Source organism: Pezoporus occidentalis, unplaced genomic scaffold (assembly GCF_034315485.1).
Source record: "Pezoporus occidentalis ecotype Australia unplaced genomic scaffold, CSIRO_AGI_Poc_V1 ctg360, whole genome shotgun sequence".
Taxonomy (NCBI): domain Eukaryota; kingdom Metazoa; phylum Chordata; class Aves; order Psittaciformes; family Psittacidae; genus Pezoporus; species Pezoporus occidentalis.
In genome coordinates, this window is record NW_026915592.1 from 34084 (window position 1) to 51599 (window position 17516).

Genomic DNA, 17516 nt, shown 5'->3' on the forward strand with positions numbered 1-17516 from the left:
TTCCATAGGGACAGAGAATTAATTGTATTAAAATCTGCAACTGGATAGTGGTCGTTATACTAACGTCAGTTTGTATTAGGCATGCAATAGCGTGAGTACACTGGTATATATATCTGTGTTTCTGGGTTTCATTGACTGCTCTTTCGAATCTGAGTGCCCTGCAAGAAATCGCATCACAAGAGAACCCCATCATCATCATCATCAGCTGCTGCTGCACCAAGGTTTAGTCCTACAGCTACAACAAGGGTTAAGGCTGCCCTACAAGCTCTAGTACTCGCTCAGGCTGTGCCACTTGGCAATGGGCTTCCTGGGGTTGTCACACACCTCCCGCCAGTGCTCGGCGCCCGCCGCCGTGACGCTGTGCGCGCCCAGGATCAGCCTCCCCACCACCTCGTTCTTGGTGGTGCGGTCGAAGTCGATGACCAGGAACTCGATGCTGACGTCGGGCAGCAGGTCCGCGGGGACGTCGTAGATGAAGGACTCGTTGAAGACGGGGTTCAAAGTGCACTTCTTCACGTGAGTCTTCTTCTTGGCGATGCGCTTCCTGCCGTAGTAAACGTTCACCTTCACGTAGGGATCTGCGGGGGCACGGAGGGAAAGGGACCAATAACACAGCCTCCGGAGGCGGCTGCAGGAGCCGGGGGGGGTCAGCTCCCTGGATGTGCCCCGGGTGTTTTGTCCTTGCCGAGGTTACTGCTGGAAGGGCTGGAGCAGTTTCAATAGGATGCAGGGCCGGGGGGGGGAGCAAATGGTGTGTGGGGGGCTTCCTGGTGAGCTCAAGACCAGGCTGGGCCATGCTCATCTCTAACAGGAGCCATTTCTCCCCTGTTTCAGGGAACAGCCCACAGAAGGTTTAAGAATTCACAGCTGGAAAACAGAGGGGACCCAAAAGGAAGGAAGTGCAACCCAAAGCCTCCCGCTTCCCTCAGCCCCACTTTGTTCTTTGAGCTGCTCAGGGTTAAAATGAAGCCCCAGGCACACAGAGCTTTGTTTCTCTATGGAATGCATGGGGGCACGGAGCATCCCTGATCTGCCCATGCATGGGGGCACAGAGCATCCCTGATCTGCCCGTGCATGGGGGCACGGAGCATCCATGATCTGCCCGTGCATGGGAGCACGGAGCATCCCTGATCTGCCCATGCATGGAGGCACGGAGCATCCATGATCTGCCCATGCATGGAGGCACGGAGCATCCATGATCTGCCCGTGCATGGAGGCACGGAGCATCCCTGATCTGCACATGCATGGAGGCACGGAGCATCCCCGATCTGCACATGCATGGAGGCACGGAGCATCCCTGATCTGCACATGCATGGAGGCACGGAGCATCCCTGATCTGCACATGCATGGAGGCACGGAGCATCCCTGATCTGCACATGCATGGAGGCACGGAGCATCCCTGATCTGCACATGCATGGAGGCACAGAGCATCCATGATCTGCACATGCATGGAGGCATGGAGCATCCATGATCTGCCTGTGCTATGGGGGCACAGAGCATCCCTGATCTGCACATGCATGGAGGCACGGAGCATCCATGATCTGCACATGCATGGAGGCACGGAGCATCCATGATCTGCACATGCATGGAGGCACGGAGCATCCCTGATCTGCCCAAAAGCTGGATCTGGAAAACAAGGAGCTGCCGGAAGGATGCACACATTGGTCTGGCAGCAGGAAGGGTTTGGTCTTTGTGTAACCATCCCTTGGGGATGCTGGCTTACTCCTGGGGACCCACTGCCCTTAGGAGCAGTGGGAGGCAAGGTGTGAACCATGCAGGTGAGAAGAGCTCAAAGGGGACCTGGGACATTTCGAGGGGGAGAAAATAGCTTCTACCTGAGAGGCCAGTGATGTCCATCTTTGGCAAGTGCCTGGCTTTCAGCACCACGACAGTCATCCTCTGAGCCACGGGCTGGTAGGACAAGGAGACCTGCAGCTCCCCTCTGCTGATGCACTTCTGTGGAAGGGAAGCAGAGAGAGGCCCTCAGGACCAGCTGCTCCCACAAACACGGGCACCAACATCCCCTTCCCTGTGCTCAGCACCTCAGCAGCTGGACAAGGAGGTGCAGGCAATGGCAGCAGCTCAGCCAGAGGCCAGCGGGGGGGTTGGCTCTTAATGCTGAGCCTGCTGCTGTTAACCTGGCAGAGCCAGGGGGGATTCCCAAATGCAGGAATTGGGGAAGCACCACGGTAACTGTCACTCTAAATGCTCTGATCCCCCCAGAGGTGAAGCCTCCTTCAACTGCTGCTGTGGGGAAAGCCTGGCTGTGCAACCCTCAGTGTTCATTATCATTCGGGGGGGCTAAGGCAGTGCTTCCAGTGCAAGGAACAGAGGCTGCTGCTGTTCCTGTGAAATTCCTGATGGAGAATGAACACATTCCTGGCCCTGAAGGGAAACGCGAGTCGAATTCAGTGCAGCTACTTCAGAGCAATTTGCACTCTTCCCCTCTCAGAAATGAGGGGGTGTTAAGCAGGGGATGCACCTTTGCTGGCTTGGCTCAGTGCAGTCATCTATGGGGGGTTAGGTGCAACTCATATCTATCTCCATCTAATACCCATCGTATGTATCTCCATCTATTACCCATCGTATGTACCTCCATCTAATACCCATCATATGTATCTCCATCCATCACTGTACCTCCACCTAACGCCCATCACCTGTACCTCCACCTAACGCCCATCACCTGTACCTCCAATGCCCATCCCTGTACCTCCATCTAACGCCCATCACCTGTACCTCCACCTAATGCCCATCACCTGTACCTCCATCTAACGCCCATCACTGTACCTCCACCTAACGACCATCACCTGTACCTCCAACGCCCATCACTGTACCTCCACCTAATGCCCATCACCTGTACCTCCATCTAACGCCCATCACCTGTACCTCCACCTAATGCCCATCACCTGTACCTCCACCTAACGCCCATCACCTGTACCTCCATCTAACGCCCATCACCTGTACCTCCATCTAACGCCCATCACCTGTACCTCCACCTAACGCCCATCACCTGTACCTCCATCTAACGCCCATCACCTGTACCTCCATCTAACGCCCATCGTATGATCCCGGGTTTCACGGCTAAGGATCTGCAGTAGCCCTGCTCGTTAGACCCGGGATCAGCTGCAAGGCACGGCCCCTTGGGGCACGCCACCCGCAGCGACTCACTTGTATGTTCCTCTTGAGGATCTCCCGGGTGAGCTGAACCTTGCCGGTGCTGGGATCCACGCCTGCCAGGGGCACCATGACCTCCCCGATCACATCATCCCGGGAGAAGCGGTCGAAGCTGAGCACGAGGAAGTGGAGCACCAGGTCCTGGAGCTGGCTGTAGGGGATCCCGTAGAAGGTGAAGGTTTCGTCGAACACCGGCTCCAGCGTCTTGCGCAGCACGCGAGTCTTCACCCGATGCCTCTTGTCTGGGAGGATTGTCATCTTGATGTAGGGGTCAGAGCTCTGCGTGTGCTCGTCCATGACGGGCAGCCCGTGGGCCTCCTGGATAGTGACGACCAGGGCTTTCTTGGGGAAGTTGTAGTCCACGGAGAAAGTCAGCTCGCCCAGCAGGACCTCGTCCCCTGGCGACGACGGCGAGGACGTTTTGCTTCCTCCCGGGGTGAGGCTCGGATCCGGGCTTAGTTCGTCTCCGTAATCGACTTTGATGGGGAGCTGGTCGACGCGAGGGGCTGCGCTTGGCCCGTCCGGAGCTTTCTCCGAGCCTATTAAACCGGATTCAGCAGCATCCACCGAGAGGTTTCCCCTTCCTGCCTCCTTGGGAGCGCCATTCTTGTCTCTCCGGATGCGGATGATTTTCTTCTTGTTGCTCAAGGTCTCTGGATAGATGCTGATGCCTTTCAACATGTGAATGAACTTATACGGGGGGGTTTTGTGCTTCTTTTCTGCTTGCTGGTGACAGCATGTCCACACAAAAACTGTTACTGAGACAGAAACCACGAGGACAGTAGCACCAATGAGGCCTGCCACCACTGGAGAGACATCTGCAGAGGAGACAAGGCAGTCAGGAACCAGCTTGTGCCCCCTGGAGCCAAGCACATGGGGATGGAGATGTAGCCAGTGCTCCTGGGCTGGTCTTCAGGCCATGATCTGGGTATCAAAGCCTTTAACTTAGACTTCCCCACGTGGGAAGCATTTCACACTCCTGAGGCCTGCACTGGGTTTCATGTGTTGGGAAGGTCAAACAAGTGCTTGCCTGCTCACATCTCGCCCATCAGCAGCATCTCCACAGGAATGTGGCTCTTGCTTTGCAGGAAACTTTGGGGTTTTGCTTTGGGTTTTAATGCCCTGTTCAGAAACATTCCCCAGTGTTCCCTCTGAACAATGGGAATGGGGTAACAAACACTGGACCTGGGGTTAGTCAGGACCGGGTCTAATCCCTGTGGCCTGAACTGCTTGGTGCTTTTGTCCTAACTCTCAAGGAACTCCAGCCAAGAGCCACCAAGATGCATAAGAAGCTGGAGCAGACGGAGAAGGGACAGCAGAGGGAGGACAAGGAGAGGGTGAAAGAGCAGGGTTTGTTCAGTCTGACAAGGGAAGAGAAGGCAGAGCTCCTTCTGCTGCTCCGGTTCCTTGGTGGGAGGTGATAGGGGAGGCAGAGTCATTGACTCCCTATTGTGTCACTGCTTTAATAACCATGGAAGCGATTGCCCCTTTGCTTTGGAAGCGAGCCCTATGGCTCCTTCCTCACAAGGGTACAACCTGCAACAGCTGAACTGAGAGGCTGCTAAAGCCAAGCTCTGGTTTTCCTGTCTTCATTCTGAACCCTGAACAGGAGAGGCGGATGCGCCCACATCATCCCTGGAGCTCCCGAGAGCTCCCGCATGTTCCGTTCCTCCCCACACCTCTGTTTATGGAGGTGAAGATCAGAGTCGAACCTGAGCACCCAACACGCTCAGGAATAAACTGGTTTCCAAGAGGAAACGTCTCCTTCCTGCTCAAGTGGCAAAGGCACTTTTGGTAAGGGAGAAACCTGCGAGGGTTTGCAATGGTCTGCAATGGGCACTGACTTCAGAGCCAAACGTGGCTCAGCCCCACCGCAGGAACAGCCTCAAGCAAGAGGAATCTCTCCCATTAACAAAACCCTCCCCATAACGTTCCCCCTCTGAAGTGAGCCGTTCCCTGCTCCTGTCCTGGCTGGAAGCTCCTCCTGAGGCCATCATTCCCCCCATTCATTAGCCCAGTCTCTGAGCTGAAAACCGCCCTGGGTAGAGCTGCCTAAACCCGATTTTAGCTGCGGGTTTGCAGCTTTGCTCTGCGCCACATCCATTTCAATGGCAGCGCAGCCTCCCTCCTCCCTGGGAAGAGCAGAACCACCTCTCTGAGCTCAAACTCTGCAGGAGAGGTCTCTGCTCCGACGTGATGCTGACCCAGGCTTGGGGGGGGTGGAATCACATTGCAGTTAACGGGAAGGAATGGAAAACTTCCTTTCGAAACGGGGTGTGAATTCTATCCTAATGGTGGCCGCTGGCTCCATGATGACAGCATGTGGCTCCTGGATCCCGGGCAGCGGCGGATGTCACAGGGAAGGAAGCACACCATGCTCCAGCATGGAGGATGCTGGTGGCTCCTTCACGTTACAGAGGCAACGGAGCATCCGCGCTTCCGCACGGGGCCTCACGGTGCGCGGGGAAGGGCAGCGCTCGCTGCAGGCCGGGCAGCGGCAGCGCCTGGAACCTTCCGGCCTGGAAACCCCAAACCGAGCCCCGGGCGCCGCAGCCCCGGCCCCTGCGCGCAGCCCCGGCCGCGCCATCACCGCCGCTCCCGGCTCCCCCGGGCCCCTTCGCCCGCCTGCACCCCCCCCCCCCCACCGCCGCGGCCGCCGCCCCGGCCCCTCCCGCCGCAGCCCCCCCCCCCCTCCCCGGCCGGCCCCGCCTCGCCGCCGGTGCCGCAGCCGCCCCGGCCCCCGGGGAGGTGCGAACAAAGGGGCCGGGGCGCGGCGCGGCCGGGCCCAGCCACCGCCTCCTGCGGCGGGGACCCCGCTACCGCCCGCCGGGCCCGGGCGCGACGCCGCGGCTGCTGCGGGCCCGAGCGCCGGCACCGCCCCGGCGGTGGAGGCCGGAGCGGGCCTGCGGGGGGCTCCGCGCACCGAGCGCGGCCGGGAGGGAGGACGGGGCCCGGCGCCACTCACCGAAGCCCGGGTGGACGCTGGTGATCTCCGCCATGGCCCCGCTGAGGCCGGCGCGGCCGGGATGCGGAGGCGCCGCGGTGCCGGCCCCCCCTCCGCGCCGAGGATGCTCGGAGCCCGGGATGCAGGAGCTGCCCACTGGTCCTGGCGCGGCGCAGGCCCCGCCCGCCGGCCCCGCCCCGCGGCCGCCCGCCCGTGACTCGGCAAGAGCCGGGGCTGAGGCCGCGCCCCCCGGGCCCGCAGCGAGGCGGCGGCGGCGGCGGCGGCGGCGGAGGAGGAGGAGGAGGAGGAGGAAGAAGAAGAAGAGCGGCGGCGGCGGGGGGCGCGCGCGCGCTGCCGGTGGCTCCCCCGCGCCCGATGCGCTCCGGCGGGGCCGCGCGGGCGGGGGCGCGCGGCGGGCGGGGCCTGCGGGGCGGCGGCGCGCAGCAAAGATGGCGGCGGCCGCCCCCGCTGCTCCGCGTCCTCACGGCGGGGCCGCCGGGCCCCGCACCGCCAACATGGCGGCGGAGCGCCCCGCGCCGGCCACACGTGGCGGAACCGCGCCTGCGCGGCGGGCGGGCCCCGAGGCGCTTCCGCTTCCTGCGGGGCCGGCGGGGCCGGGTCGGGGTCGGGCCCGGGCCCCGGGGAGCCGCGGTGCTGGGCTCCGGGCGGGCGCCGCCGCCGCCATGGCGCTGTCGCTGAAGATGCTGCCCTGCAAGAAGCGGAGGGCGGCGGTGGCGGGGCCGCAGAGCCCGCGGGACGACGGGGACCTGCCCGGGAGCTCCTCCTCCTCCTCCTCCTGCTCGGACGGCGGCTCCTCCGCCAAGCCCGCGGCGGCCCGGGCCGGAGCGCTGCCCTCCGCCGGCCCGGGCGTGTGGAGGGGCCCCGGGGAGGCGTCGCTGAAGGGCGGGAAGCGGCCGGGCCCCAAGGAGGCCTGCGCGCAGCTCCCCGAGGGCCTCGGCGCTCCCGGAGCGGCGGCAGCGGAAGGTAAAGGCGGGGAGCGGGGAGCTGGGCCCCGCTGCCGGCCCGGGGAGCGCCTCAGCACCGGAGCTCATGAACCGCGGCTCCGCTGGGTGCTGCGGCTCCGCGGTGTGCGCGGCTGGGGGGTGCTGAGCGGGAGTCCCGCTCGCCGAGGCTGGGGCTTCTCCTCCCTTAAACACGCGGACACTCGTGGGGAGCCCGAGCCGCTCCGCTCGGGGGCTGCCGAGCCCCCAGGGCTCCCGGAGCCGCTTTGGGTTGGTTTCTTATTTCCAGGCTCGCAGCCACAGTGGTGCAAACTCAGCCCCGGTTTCCCAGTCCGGGCCCTGGGTTTGGCCCTTTGGGGACTGCAGCAGTGAGACACAGCCCGAGCGGGCTTGCTCTGAGGCTCCCTGAGAGCATGGAGCTCGAGAGGGGTTCGCCCCCACAGTGCTGCCGGATGAGCGATCTCCCATCGCCTTTAACCCCTCTGGAACAAGTGGTTGTGCCCCCTTTCCCGCACTGCCTGCTCTTTTCTTCTTCCCTTTCCCTGGCTCTCTGGGAGCTGGTTTGATGGGGGGGCAACACAGCAGGACTGGCTTGAAACAGGAGCAGGGGTTGTGCGGCCCCCCCTGTCAGCACCGGCAGGGTTTTAAACCGGCCTAAGGTGGCCGTCAGGCTGCATCCTAACGTGGCACACGGCTGCAGTGTTCCCTGGCTGCTGGTTTCTATTGCAGCTGTATTCTACAACAGGGAGTACAGCCCTGGCTTGGGGGACTCAGCCTCTCATGTTGTCTGGATTGCTTCCCCAGGCTGGGTGGGACTCGTGCCATTGATTTGAATGGGTCATGATAAGCCTTAGGGAGTGCAGCAGCCTCCTGGCTGTGCTGTGCGTGGTATCGGCACAGCGCCGTGTGTTCTCTTCGCAGGGAAGATGCCCAGGCTGTGCACCGAGGTGGAAGTGAGCGCGCAGAAGGATCCGTGTCTGCCCGAAAGCCAGGCCCTGGTGCAGGAGGCCCCAGGGAGAAGCTCTGTGCAGGTGCCTGCTCGGAATCCTGCTGTGGTGAAGCCGCTGCGGAGCAGCAGAGCTGGAGAGGGGCCCCAGCAGACGGGTGAGGCAAAGGAGGACTTGGGGCTGTGCATTACTTAAAACACCTCCGTGTGGAAGAGGGGTAAAAGGGCTGCTGAGACCCTTCTGTAAGCTCAAGCCAACAGGGATGGTAAACACGTAACCTTTACTTGCTCCAGCGCTCCCCCAGGTCTTGCAGAGTTTGAATCCATCATTCAAACGTTCAGATTCAGTCCTGGTACTTCTGGCCGTTTGCATCTGGTGATCTCTGGAAAAGCTGCTGTCACTTCAGTAGCTGCAGGACTGTGGCTGTTGGGTCTGGGGTGGTTTAAATGGGGCTCTCGGGGTGTACTGCATGGGAAAGTGATTCCGAGTTTATCCGTTTTCAGAGGAGCAAGATGGAGAGGATACTGAAAGAAAGAAGAGGAGGAGGAAGGCAACCAAACGGAAAAGAGAAGGGAAAACTCAAGAGGAGGAGGGGTCTTTGTCCTGTGACATCAAGCTGGATGATACCCTCGACCGCACCTTAGAAGATGGAGCCAAACAGCACAACCTGACAGTTGTCAACGTGAGGAACATCCTGCATGTGAGTGTGGAGGGGTGCGACAGGGAGGGAAGCGCTCAGCTTTCTAAGACAGTGCTCTCTAGACTTTAATCTGAGGCTCTCGTGTGTGTGCTGTGCTTTGCTTTGGGTTTATTTTGTGCAGGTACTGTTCCAATGCAGGGCAGCTCAAGGATTTCCCTGCCTGCCATCCCTGTGGCACACACGTTGGAGGCTGCCACAATTCTGTCAGGCAGAGGCACCAGCTGATCCTGTGCCAGTGCCATAAATGAGTCTTTCCCTGTCACACGGCACCGTGTGGGGGCTGTAAATGTCTCAGAGGCACCTACGTTCCCTGGAGCCTTATGGTGGCATTTGGGAGATGGAGGCACAGATGCTGGCTCCCTTCTGCCTTCCTTTGGAATCTAGCAAACGTTGTCTGAAATGATGGACCGCGATGCTGCAAGCACAGATTATTCTGGGCTTTCCCTAGAGAATTAGACCCTGACCCGTTTGGAAGCTGGTGCAGCTTCATGGCAACATTTCTCATGTGCCAGGGCGATATTCCTCATGATGGGACACGAAGGAGGGGGAATTGGGGTGGGCTTTTCCTTCAGCTCTTTTCTTTCCTTCTGCTGGGAATCTGTTCTGGGGAACCTTCCCAGGCAACGTGGTGCAGGTGCCGTTATCCCTCCTTGTGCTTACTCCAGACTTTCTTGTCCAGTCTTTCTTTGTTCTTGCATACTTGCAAAGTCTGTGGTACCCTGACCATTTCTCCATCATGTTTCTAACGAGTTTATTTTAACCTAAAGTTTGTTTCTTTTTAACAATATAAAAGATCCCTTTTTTGTGTGTGTTCCTGTAGGAAGTGATCACAAATGAGCATGTGGTTGCCATGATGAAAGCGGCCATCAGTGAGACCGAAGATATCCCTTTGTTTGTAAGTAAAAAGGGGTTTCAGTTGGTCCAAATGCACCAGTCTATCTTGTGGGTCCATGATGTGGTATGGAGAGAATAGGTAGGACCATAACTGATGTTTCGTTACCACTTGGATGAAGTGAGCAGTGTCTGTGTATGTGTAAATGATGAAACAGGATTGTGAGGGGTTATTTTTGCTGTCACTCTGATCCTGCCTAAAAGGCAGTGAATTTAAAGAAGGGAAAAGCCTTGTAGTGAAGAGCTGCTGGGGGAAAGTTTGCAGTGAAGAAAAGCAGCTGAATAGGTTGCTGGTGTCTTCTTTTAAACCCTCAGGAGCCCAAAATGACTCGTTCCAAACTGAAGGAAGTTGTGGAGAAAGGAGTGGTAAGTACATGATCTGCTTTTACTATTGCAGCCTCCCCCTGCCCAAATGGCTTTGGTAGTTGGGTCTTCTAAAGGAGGTGTAAAGTGTGCTTTTATGTGAGTTATTCTTCATGTGAGAAAAATAAGTTAAAGCAGTGTAAAACTTTTAGATGGGCAGAACAGAACCAGGTCAGAGTTGGAAACTGCAGTGAATTGGGAGGATCCTGAAGTTACTGCTGCAGGGATCACGGGGGCAGCTCAGAAAGCCTTTGTTGGAAGTCTGTTGTTACTTGGCTACTTTGGAGAGCAAGGCCTCAAGCTCAAGTAGTGATTTGGTGTAAGTGATAAGCTGTGCAGACCGTGCTTTTCAGAGCCAGCTAAAGTGCTTTTGCTCTCTTTAGGTGATTCCAACGTGGAATATTTCCCCAATTAAGAAGGCAAATGAGGTGAAGGTAAGTGAGCTACTGCTGGGAAGTGGGAGATGGTACTAGAGGCACCCTGAAAGCAAGGAATCTTTTGGAGGGGTGGAGCAGATTCATGTGTAACATGGCCAATGCAGTGACCAAGAGCATTGCAAACAGGACAGGGCAGTTAACATAGCAGTGGGTGCACAGAGGGCCAAAAAGAGCTGCCCTCAGGGGAAGACAGAATGTGATGAGGTGATGACATGCCATAGGGATGTCTTTTCAGCTTCCCACATCGGTACTGCAGCAGCCTCTAGCTGCATGAAACTTCTGATGGTGAATGTTAGTGCCCAGGCCTCATGTTCTGTGCACTGTAGGGCTGTCTGGAAATGCAGCCTGGATCTGGGGGCCTTTTTTGCCTGCCCCAAAAGGGTTGTTCCCTAGGGGCAGGCAGGATCCAGCAGTGTGGCAGGGGCGAATGACCATTCAGGTGCTACAAACATGTCTCTAAGGCAGTGTCTGTCAGTGCAGTGTTTCCATCCTACAAATGTCAATGTTTTGTGCATTTTAAAGCACTTCCTTTGCTTTACCAGTCGTACTTCAGTAATTTCTGTGGTCTCTTCAGCCTTCCTCAGCACTTTCCTTCCTTTCTGAGCTTCAGGGCACTTCCTCAGCTGGAAACCTTTGACCTGACAGTGCGGCTCTTTCTCGCCTGTACAAAGTTGTCTGTTCCCTTCTGTTGCAGCCTCCTCAGTTTGTGGACATTCCTCTTGAGGAAGACGATTCATCTGATGAGGAATACCAGCCTGAGGATGAGGATGAGGATGAGACTGCAGAAGAGGTAACTGCAGCTTGGACAGAGATGTGTTGTGTTCAGCATGGAGCTGCCTGCATGTTTGAGGCAGCAGAATGCTCTTTATTTTAACATGTGAAAACTTGTAAGTTGTCCCAGACCTTCTGGTAATCTGTCTTCAATGCTGTAGTGTTCACTGGACAAAAAAGCAGTCTTTGGAATATGAGTTGAAGCAGTGTTTGACTGCCTTCTGCATCTTTTGTGCTGTAGAGCTTACTGGAAAGTGATGTAGAGAGCACTGCTTCTTCTCCTCGGGGAGCAAAGCGATCTAGGACGAGGCGCTCCTCTGATGAAGAGGGAGGGACTCTCTGCGAGGTAAACTTGCTTTCTTTAGAAACAACTTTGGGTCTTTATTCCTAAGCCATTAACGCAGAAGCAAAAAGACACATCACTGCTTCAGGCTGTGGTGTGGGGCAGGTGCTGGGTGGCTTCAGGGTCCCTCTGCAGCGGTTCCTGCATAAGCAGTGAAGCGCAACCCTTGCAGAAAAAGCTTGGTTTGAAATACACAGAGTTACTTAAAACCACTGGCAATGGCAAGAAGAGGCTCCTCTCAGATAATAATTGCTCTTCTGCTTACGTGGGAGAGGAGTGCAGGGGAGTTGCTTTCTGTGCGTGGCGGAGGAGGAGGAAGTGGTGCTGACAAAAGCAGAAAGGTTATTTCTGGGCACTGTTAACCCGTGGGAGTACGAGCAGGGTGGTGAGAGTGGAGTATCAACAGACGGGAATGAGAAAGCATGCGTGGGAACTGGCCACTGCCACTGGAGCTGGAGAAAGAGCAATAATGTGTTGATAGTTCCACCTTCTGCTTGCCATGGGTTTGCTTTTGGGAGGGTTCGGGCTGTGCCACAGTTCGCAGCGTTCAGGTTTATCAGCTCTAGTAACGTTGAGGCTGATGTTCAGCTCTTCCAAATGTCTTCTTTCCTGCACGTCTTTTCAACAGTGAATTTACTTGTGCTTCCTGAAAGATAAAGTGAGTGTAGGATGAAGAATCCCTTTTCTTCTGTGAAGCATTTCTCTCGTTTCTGTTGTATTAGGCTCTGGCCAAGCGCACAGAGACTTGCTCTGTCCTCGTTTTATCTAGAACATGCATTTCCCTTCTAACACAAAGGCCTTTTTAATTAGATGGAAAAGGTCACTACGCCTGTTGTTAGACATATTAGTGCTGAAGTAGTTCCCATGGGACCTCCACCACCTCCAAAACCAAAGCAAAACAAAGACAGCACGTTCATGGAGAAGCTGCATGCAGTGGATGAAGAACTGGCTTCAAGCCCAGTATGCATGGATTCTTACCAGGTACTGGTTTGGGGATGCTCTAATAGTGTGGGTTGAATCTCCACAGTGTGTAGGATGCCAGCTCTGTGAGAGAATAAAGGGAGCTGTTAGTAAAATGGTGTTAGTGATGGATGCTTCTAGTTTCTTGTGTTGTAACTACACTTCGTTTCTGCTCATAACTCTCACTAGCATTGTTTTGACTGTTAAATGCAATTCGGTGACATTGACATGACGAGTGAAGATAGCTTTCCTTTTGAAAGATAGCTTTCCTTTTGAAGATAGCTTTCCTTTTCCTGGCAGCTTAGTTGTGTTTTGCAGGCAAGTCTGTAGTAACCCCTGAGGAAGCTGGTTGTAAAGAGAACTTGGGTTCATTGTGATAGTGAGAAAAGCAGTGCAAGTGGGGATTGCTCCTTTGGTAGCAGAGAAGAGTTTAACACGAGCTACATGAACAAGAATATATTTATCACCAATAGCAGTTTAATAGCAAAAGGAATGAAAGTTTGGCTTCCTACCAAAGTAAAGGGTTCTTTGTGTCAGGAATCTCGTATTTTTGATACTGGGAGGTTTTGGCTGCCGGAGAAGCTGGCAAAAGCAGAGGCTTGTCATTCCGTTGTGGTTTCCCTTCACCTTTCAGTCTCTGGAAGACAGCCTCATCGCCTTCCGGACCCGATCCAAGAGACCACTGAAGGATGTTCCTCTTGGCCAGCTGGAGGCTGAGCTCCGAGCCCCGGATATCACACCTGATATGTATGATCCTAACACTGCGGATGATGAAGAGTGGAAAAGGTGGCTTGGAGGACTCATGAACGATGATGTGGAGAATGAAGGTAACCATCAATAAATGTATGTGTTTCAGCCCTTAATCCATCAGGAAGCTGAGCACTGATACGCCTGAGTCTATGGCGTGCATCATGCTCTTTGTTAGCCCAGGACGTGGTTTGGTAAAAACAACCGTTTTGCTCTTTGAGAAGAACCAAGAACAAGCTTTGGGATCTGACTTCCTTTTGTCCTCAGTTTACCAGTTGCTTACAGCTGTGCACATGGAATGTAAAGCACAAATTGAAATACTGCTACTTCAGTCTTTGTAAACTGAGCTGGAACTCAGGTGACAGAGAACAGATTCACCTCTTCTAAATGGAAATGGCTACGAATAAGGATGCTCTTTGTGCCGGGTCAGGCAGTAAACAAGCTGCGTCTGCTCCTGGCAACTGGTCTTGGGGCAGGGTAATGATGTTTCAAAACATGCTTCTTATTAGATGAAGCAGATGATGACGATGACCCTGAGTACAATTTCCTGGAAGATCTGGATGAACCAGATACAGAGGACTTCAGAAATGATCGTGCTGTGAGAATTACGAGTAAGTCCTTTAGGAATGACACCTCCTGTGGGAATCACATCTCCTTTCTTGTTGGATTAATAATTCACTTTGAGAAGTGCTTTGGTGCCAAGATTTTTGCTGTGTTAGGCTAGCTAAAACCAATCTGCATCCTCACTGAAGAGCTTTCCTCTGCAAAGCTGCCTTTCTGGGCATACATGGAAGGCTCTGGCCAGAGCTGCTGTGCTGTCAAATGCAGCTTTACTCCATAGCAGAGACTGAAGAATAATCCCTAAGTGCCAGTAGAGTCTTGCATAAAGCTTTGGCCAATGCAGAATTGAATGCTTGCCCTGTGACTTGAGTGGAGTTCAGTGTTCTCCAAGTCCTTTCAGTCTTCAGGTTAGTTTTAGTTTAGCATTTTTCATCTTCTCAGCAAAGCACACTTGGTCTAGGGCTTATCCCAGGCTAACTTTCAGCTTAATTCTGGAAATTAGCTTTTCGATTCCATTTCTGATTCAGAACAGTCTCAGCTGAAGCTTTCTGGAGTCCAGCATTAAAAAGGAGTGTAATATCAGGGGGCTTTCCTTCTTGGTCCTTTGCTTGCGAGGGGAGGGGTTTGCTTTTGAAGAGAGATTCCTTCAGTGACTTGATATTACGACAGTGTTTCTTGGGAAAGAAATCTTCATGCTTTTTAATTTTACTTGCAGAAAAGGAAGTGAACGAACTGATGGAGGAGCTCTTTGAGACAGTAAGTGATAAATTGGGTGTAGCACTGAAGAACAGATCTTTCTCAGCTCTGACATGAAATCTTTAAAGCCATAAAGGGGTGGTCTCGGGAAGATGCTTAGCGTTGACTATGTGCAAAGGGGTCCTATCATGAAAGTGTCACTTTTAGCCACGGGAAGGAACATACGTAGGAACTTCCTTAAATCCCTGCAGATGAATGTCTCTGCTTGAGGACTGTCACGAGCTGTATCAGCTAAAGACAAGCTTTATGTTCCTCCGTGCTGCTACACATTTGCTCTCAGTTTCAGGATGAGATGGGTTTCTCCAACATGGAAGATGAAGGTCCAGAAGATGAGGATAATGTCACAGAGTCACGGCCGAACTTCAACACACCCCAGGCACTTAGGTGGGGTCAATGGTTCTGAGTGGTTGGGAAGTTACACTGTCATGCTAAAAAGCCTGTGGGTACCTGCAGCTTTCTTGTGCCATTCCCCAGTGAGGTAATGCCTGTTGAGCACAGGCCACTGCTTGCTGACGAGAAACCTGAGGAGCTGGTTTGGCCAAGGCTCACCTTGCCTTTTAAGTAAATAGCCTGGATGTAATGGTGGCCTTTTCTAAGGGAAGACTGCTTAATATAGCTGAGGCCTAGGGCTGAGATGCTGACAAAGTCTGGGAGTTGGCTTTTGAGGATTTCTGGGGTGGGTTATACTTGAAACAGTGACTTGGAAGAGGAAGGGTCTGAAGCATTTCTTTCTGGGTCAGTCTAACCAGTTACAGAAAGTGCCTGAAGGTGGTCTGCAGCATGAATGGTGTCTCCTGGTTTTTGGGGCAGATCAGCTCAAGATCAAGCTGTATCTGTTTGGGAAAGGAGCTAAAATGAAGGCTGGAGTTTCTTGATACTCTCTCTGGGATGAGCAGTACCAGAGGGGAGTGCAGCAACTCTTAAACCAGCTACAGACTAGAAGCAAGGAAACTGGATGCTCTCTCTTACTCTTTGTGTCATTTGTCTTTTGACAATAGCTGCTTGAGTGAATTTTCTTAGAGGGGGCAGTTCTCCCAGTTGCTTCTTCCCCAGTTTTATCTGTATACAGATTGTTTGTGGCAAAGCATGGATTTGCTAGGTTTCTTGTTGCCTGTCCGATACCATTGTCTTTTGGCCTCAAACAGATTTGAAGAGCCCCTGGCCAATTTACTGAACGAACAACACCGCACGGTGAAGGAGCAGCTTGAGCAGCTGAGAATGAAGAAGTCCTCCATTAAGCCACCACAGGAGATGGAAAAATCCAAACCTCAGAATGAGAAGCCTCTCCAGAGCCTTGTTCTGGACAGTGTGCAAAGAAAGAGGCTCCAGCAGCAAATGCAGCAGGTAATAAATAAAGTGTTACCTGGTCTGACCCAATGACTATTTGCTGGATAGTGTAGGGGCAGGGGAAGGCAATGGTACAGCAAGCACGTGGGTGTGCTCTCTTAGAGCAGTGAGTTGAACAAGCCATGTTTGAAGCTGGAGCTCTCGTAGGTGATGTTTACATGCCCAGTTCCACTGAAGGACAAGTGGAAGTGCGTGGATATTCAAGCTTGCCCTCAGCTTTCTATTGCTTAAAAGCTTATTTGAGTCCAAATGTGATTTTTGGGGTGCTCAGGAGATATTTCTTGTGCCTCTGTACTTGTGCTTTCCAGTTTCTTGGATTTCTGATCCACTGAAAACAAACCCCCATTTGTCTGATTTTATTCTTCAAGCATGTTCAGCTTCTGACTCAAATCCATCTCCTCGCAAGTTCCAACCCTGCTTTAAGTTCTGAGGCCAGTACCACCAGGATGTTTTTGGTAAGGATGTGTCTCAAATCAGAGCTAAAAGTGAATGTGAATGATTGCTGGTTGCTGGAGATAGAGAGATTAATTCATCAATGCCCTTAAATGAAACTACCCCTCACTAAGGGGATGATGTTGTAAGCCTACTGTGAACATGCTCAGGACTTAGAGAAATAATTCACATCGTGTTCACTAATAACAGGGCTTTGAATTGTCATTTTTTTTTGCTGTTTCCTTGGAAATACTGAAAAGAATTTGTCTTCACCTTCCATTGGAAGGCCTCTTGGTTTATGTTTCTGTCTTTGACTTGGCAGAGTGAGCTTGGGAACTTTGCTCGTAGCTCCACGCTCCTTCGCCTGTCCTTCAACCCCAAGTTCCAGACCATGTTCCAGCCCTGCAACTTGAAGGGAGCACTGCAGCTCATTGAGGATTTTCATGCCCAAGTCCAGGTTGACTGGAGCCCTCGCAAAGCTGTGAAGAAGAGTGGTGAGTATCTGAAGGGAGAAGCCACGGGAAGGTGTTCACAGTGAGAGCTGTCTCCAGATGAGAGATGGTTCAGGCTGCTCTTTGGAATGGATTTACTTTGATTCTGTGAGGTATTTGTCCATAAATCCACCCATTTCATTGACTGCCTTTTTGCTGCTTAAGCTTGCACCACAGTAAGTTAATTCTCTTCACAGCCAATGAATTCCCATGTTTACCAAAGCAAGTGGCGTGGATTTTGGCAACAAGGAGAGTCTTCATGTATCCCGAGTTACTGCCAATATGTTCCTTGAAAGCAAACCCTCCACGGGACAAGATCATCTTCACCAAGGCAGAGGACAAGTAAGAGCTTAGAACTGTTGCAGGGAACGCACGTGAATGGGGCTGCTTTGCTAAGGAGAATGTCTAGGATGCGAACCTTGGGGTCAGCTGTGTCCTGTGTAACAGCACACCCAGACAGCAATCTGCCATCCTGTCTCACAGGCTTTTTCTCTTCCCTCTCCCCCTTTTTCCTCCTTCAGTTTATTAGCTTTAGGTTTGAAACACTTTGAAGGAACGGAGTTTCCAAAGCCCTTGATCAGCAAATATCTCTTGCCAACCAAAACTGCCCACCAGCTCACAGTGAGGATCAAGAACCTCAATATGAACCGAGCCCCTGACAACATCATCAGAGTAAGTGGTGCCTGTAGC

The 17516-nt window shown here is 53.7% G+C and overlaps 2 protein-coding genes across 3 annotated transcripts in view; one reads left to right on the forward strand and one right to left on the reverse strand.

Moving 5' to 3' along the window:
* SYT11 (synaptotagmin 11) lies at positions 1-7137 on the reverse strand. Of its 2 annotated transcripts, none has more exons than XM_062630886.1 (5): positions 7132-7137; positions 6140-6214; positions 3169-3992; positions 1836-1956; positions 1-578 (listed from the first exon to the last, which is right to left on the reverse strand). In XM_062630886.1, exons 2-5 carry the CDS (start codon positions 6171-6173, stop codon positions 268-270), a joined length of 1290 nt encoding a protein of 429 aa, XP_062486870.1. In that variant the 5' UTR covers positions 6174-6214; positions 7132-7137; the 3' UTR covers positions 1-267. The 2 variants fall into 2 exon arrangements, with proteins under 2 accessions (XP_062486870.1, XP_062486869.1); XM_062630885.1 differs by having other exon boundaries at positions 1833-1956.
* LOC134169926 (GON-4-like protein) overlaps positions 6553-17516 on the forward strand; it is a 21445-nt gene continuing 10481 nt past the window's right edge. The window contains exons 1-18 of the mRNA XM_062630883.1: positions 6553-7102; positions 8002-8184; positions 8531-8727; positions 9548-9622; positions 9934-9984; positions 10365-10415; positions 11113-11208; positions 11431-11535; positions 12343-12513; positions 13127-13319; positions 13749-13850; positions 14516-14556; positions 14837-14940; positions 15702-15900; positions 16272-16358; positions 16658-16829; positions 17024-17168; positions 17348-17498. Of these exons, the coding sequence (XP_062486867.1) occupies positions 6568-7102; positions 8002-8184; positions 8531-8727; positions 9548-9622; positions 9934-9984; positions 10365-10415; positions 11113-11208; positions 11431-11535; positions 12343-12513; positions 13127-13319; positions 13749-13850; positions 14516-14556; positions 14837-14940; positions 15702-15900; positions 16272-16358; positions 16658-16829; positions 17024-17168; positions 17348-17498 (2658 nt within the window). The 5' untranslated portion in view covers positions 6553-6567. The remainder of the gene's footprint in view (positions 7103-8001; positions 8185-8530; positions 8728-9547; positions 9623-9933; positions 9985-10364; positions 10416-11112; positions 11209-11430; positions 11536-12342; positions 12514-13126; positions 13320-13748; positions 13851-14515; positions 14557-14836; positions 14941-15701; positions 15901-16271; positions 16359-16657; positions 16830-17023; positions 17169-17347; positions 17499-17516) is intronic.

What these genes read in the sequence shown, in the direction of transcription:
- SYT11 (XM_062630885.1), bottom strand. Translation starts at nt 6,173, where the DNA reads ATGGCGGAGATCACCAGCGTCCACCCGGGCTTCG. An exon ending in TCCTCAAGAGGAACATACAA is followed by an intron (nt 1,957 to 3,168) that starts GTGAGTCGCTGC and finishes TCCCTTCCACAG; the next exon opens with AAGTGCATCAGCAGAGGGGA. An exon ending in CATCACTGGCCTCTCAGGTA is followed by an intron (nt 579 to 1,832) that starts GAAGCTATTTTC and finishes GTGCCCCCGCAG; the next exon opens with ATCCCTACGTGAAGGTGAAC.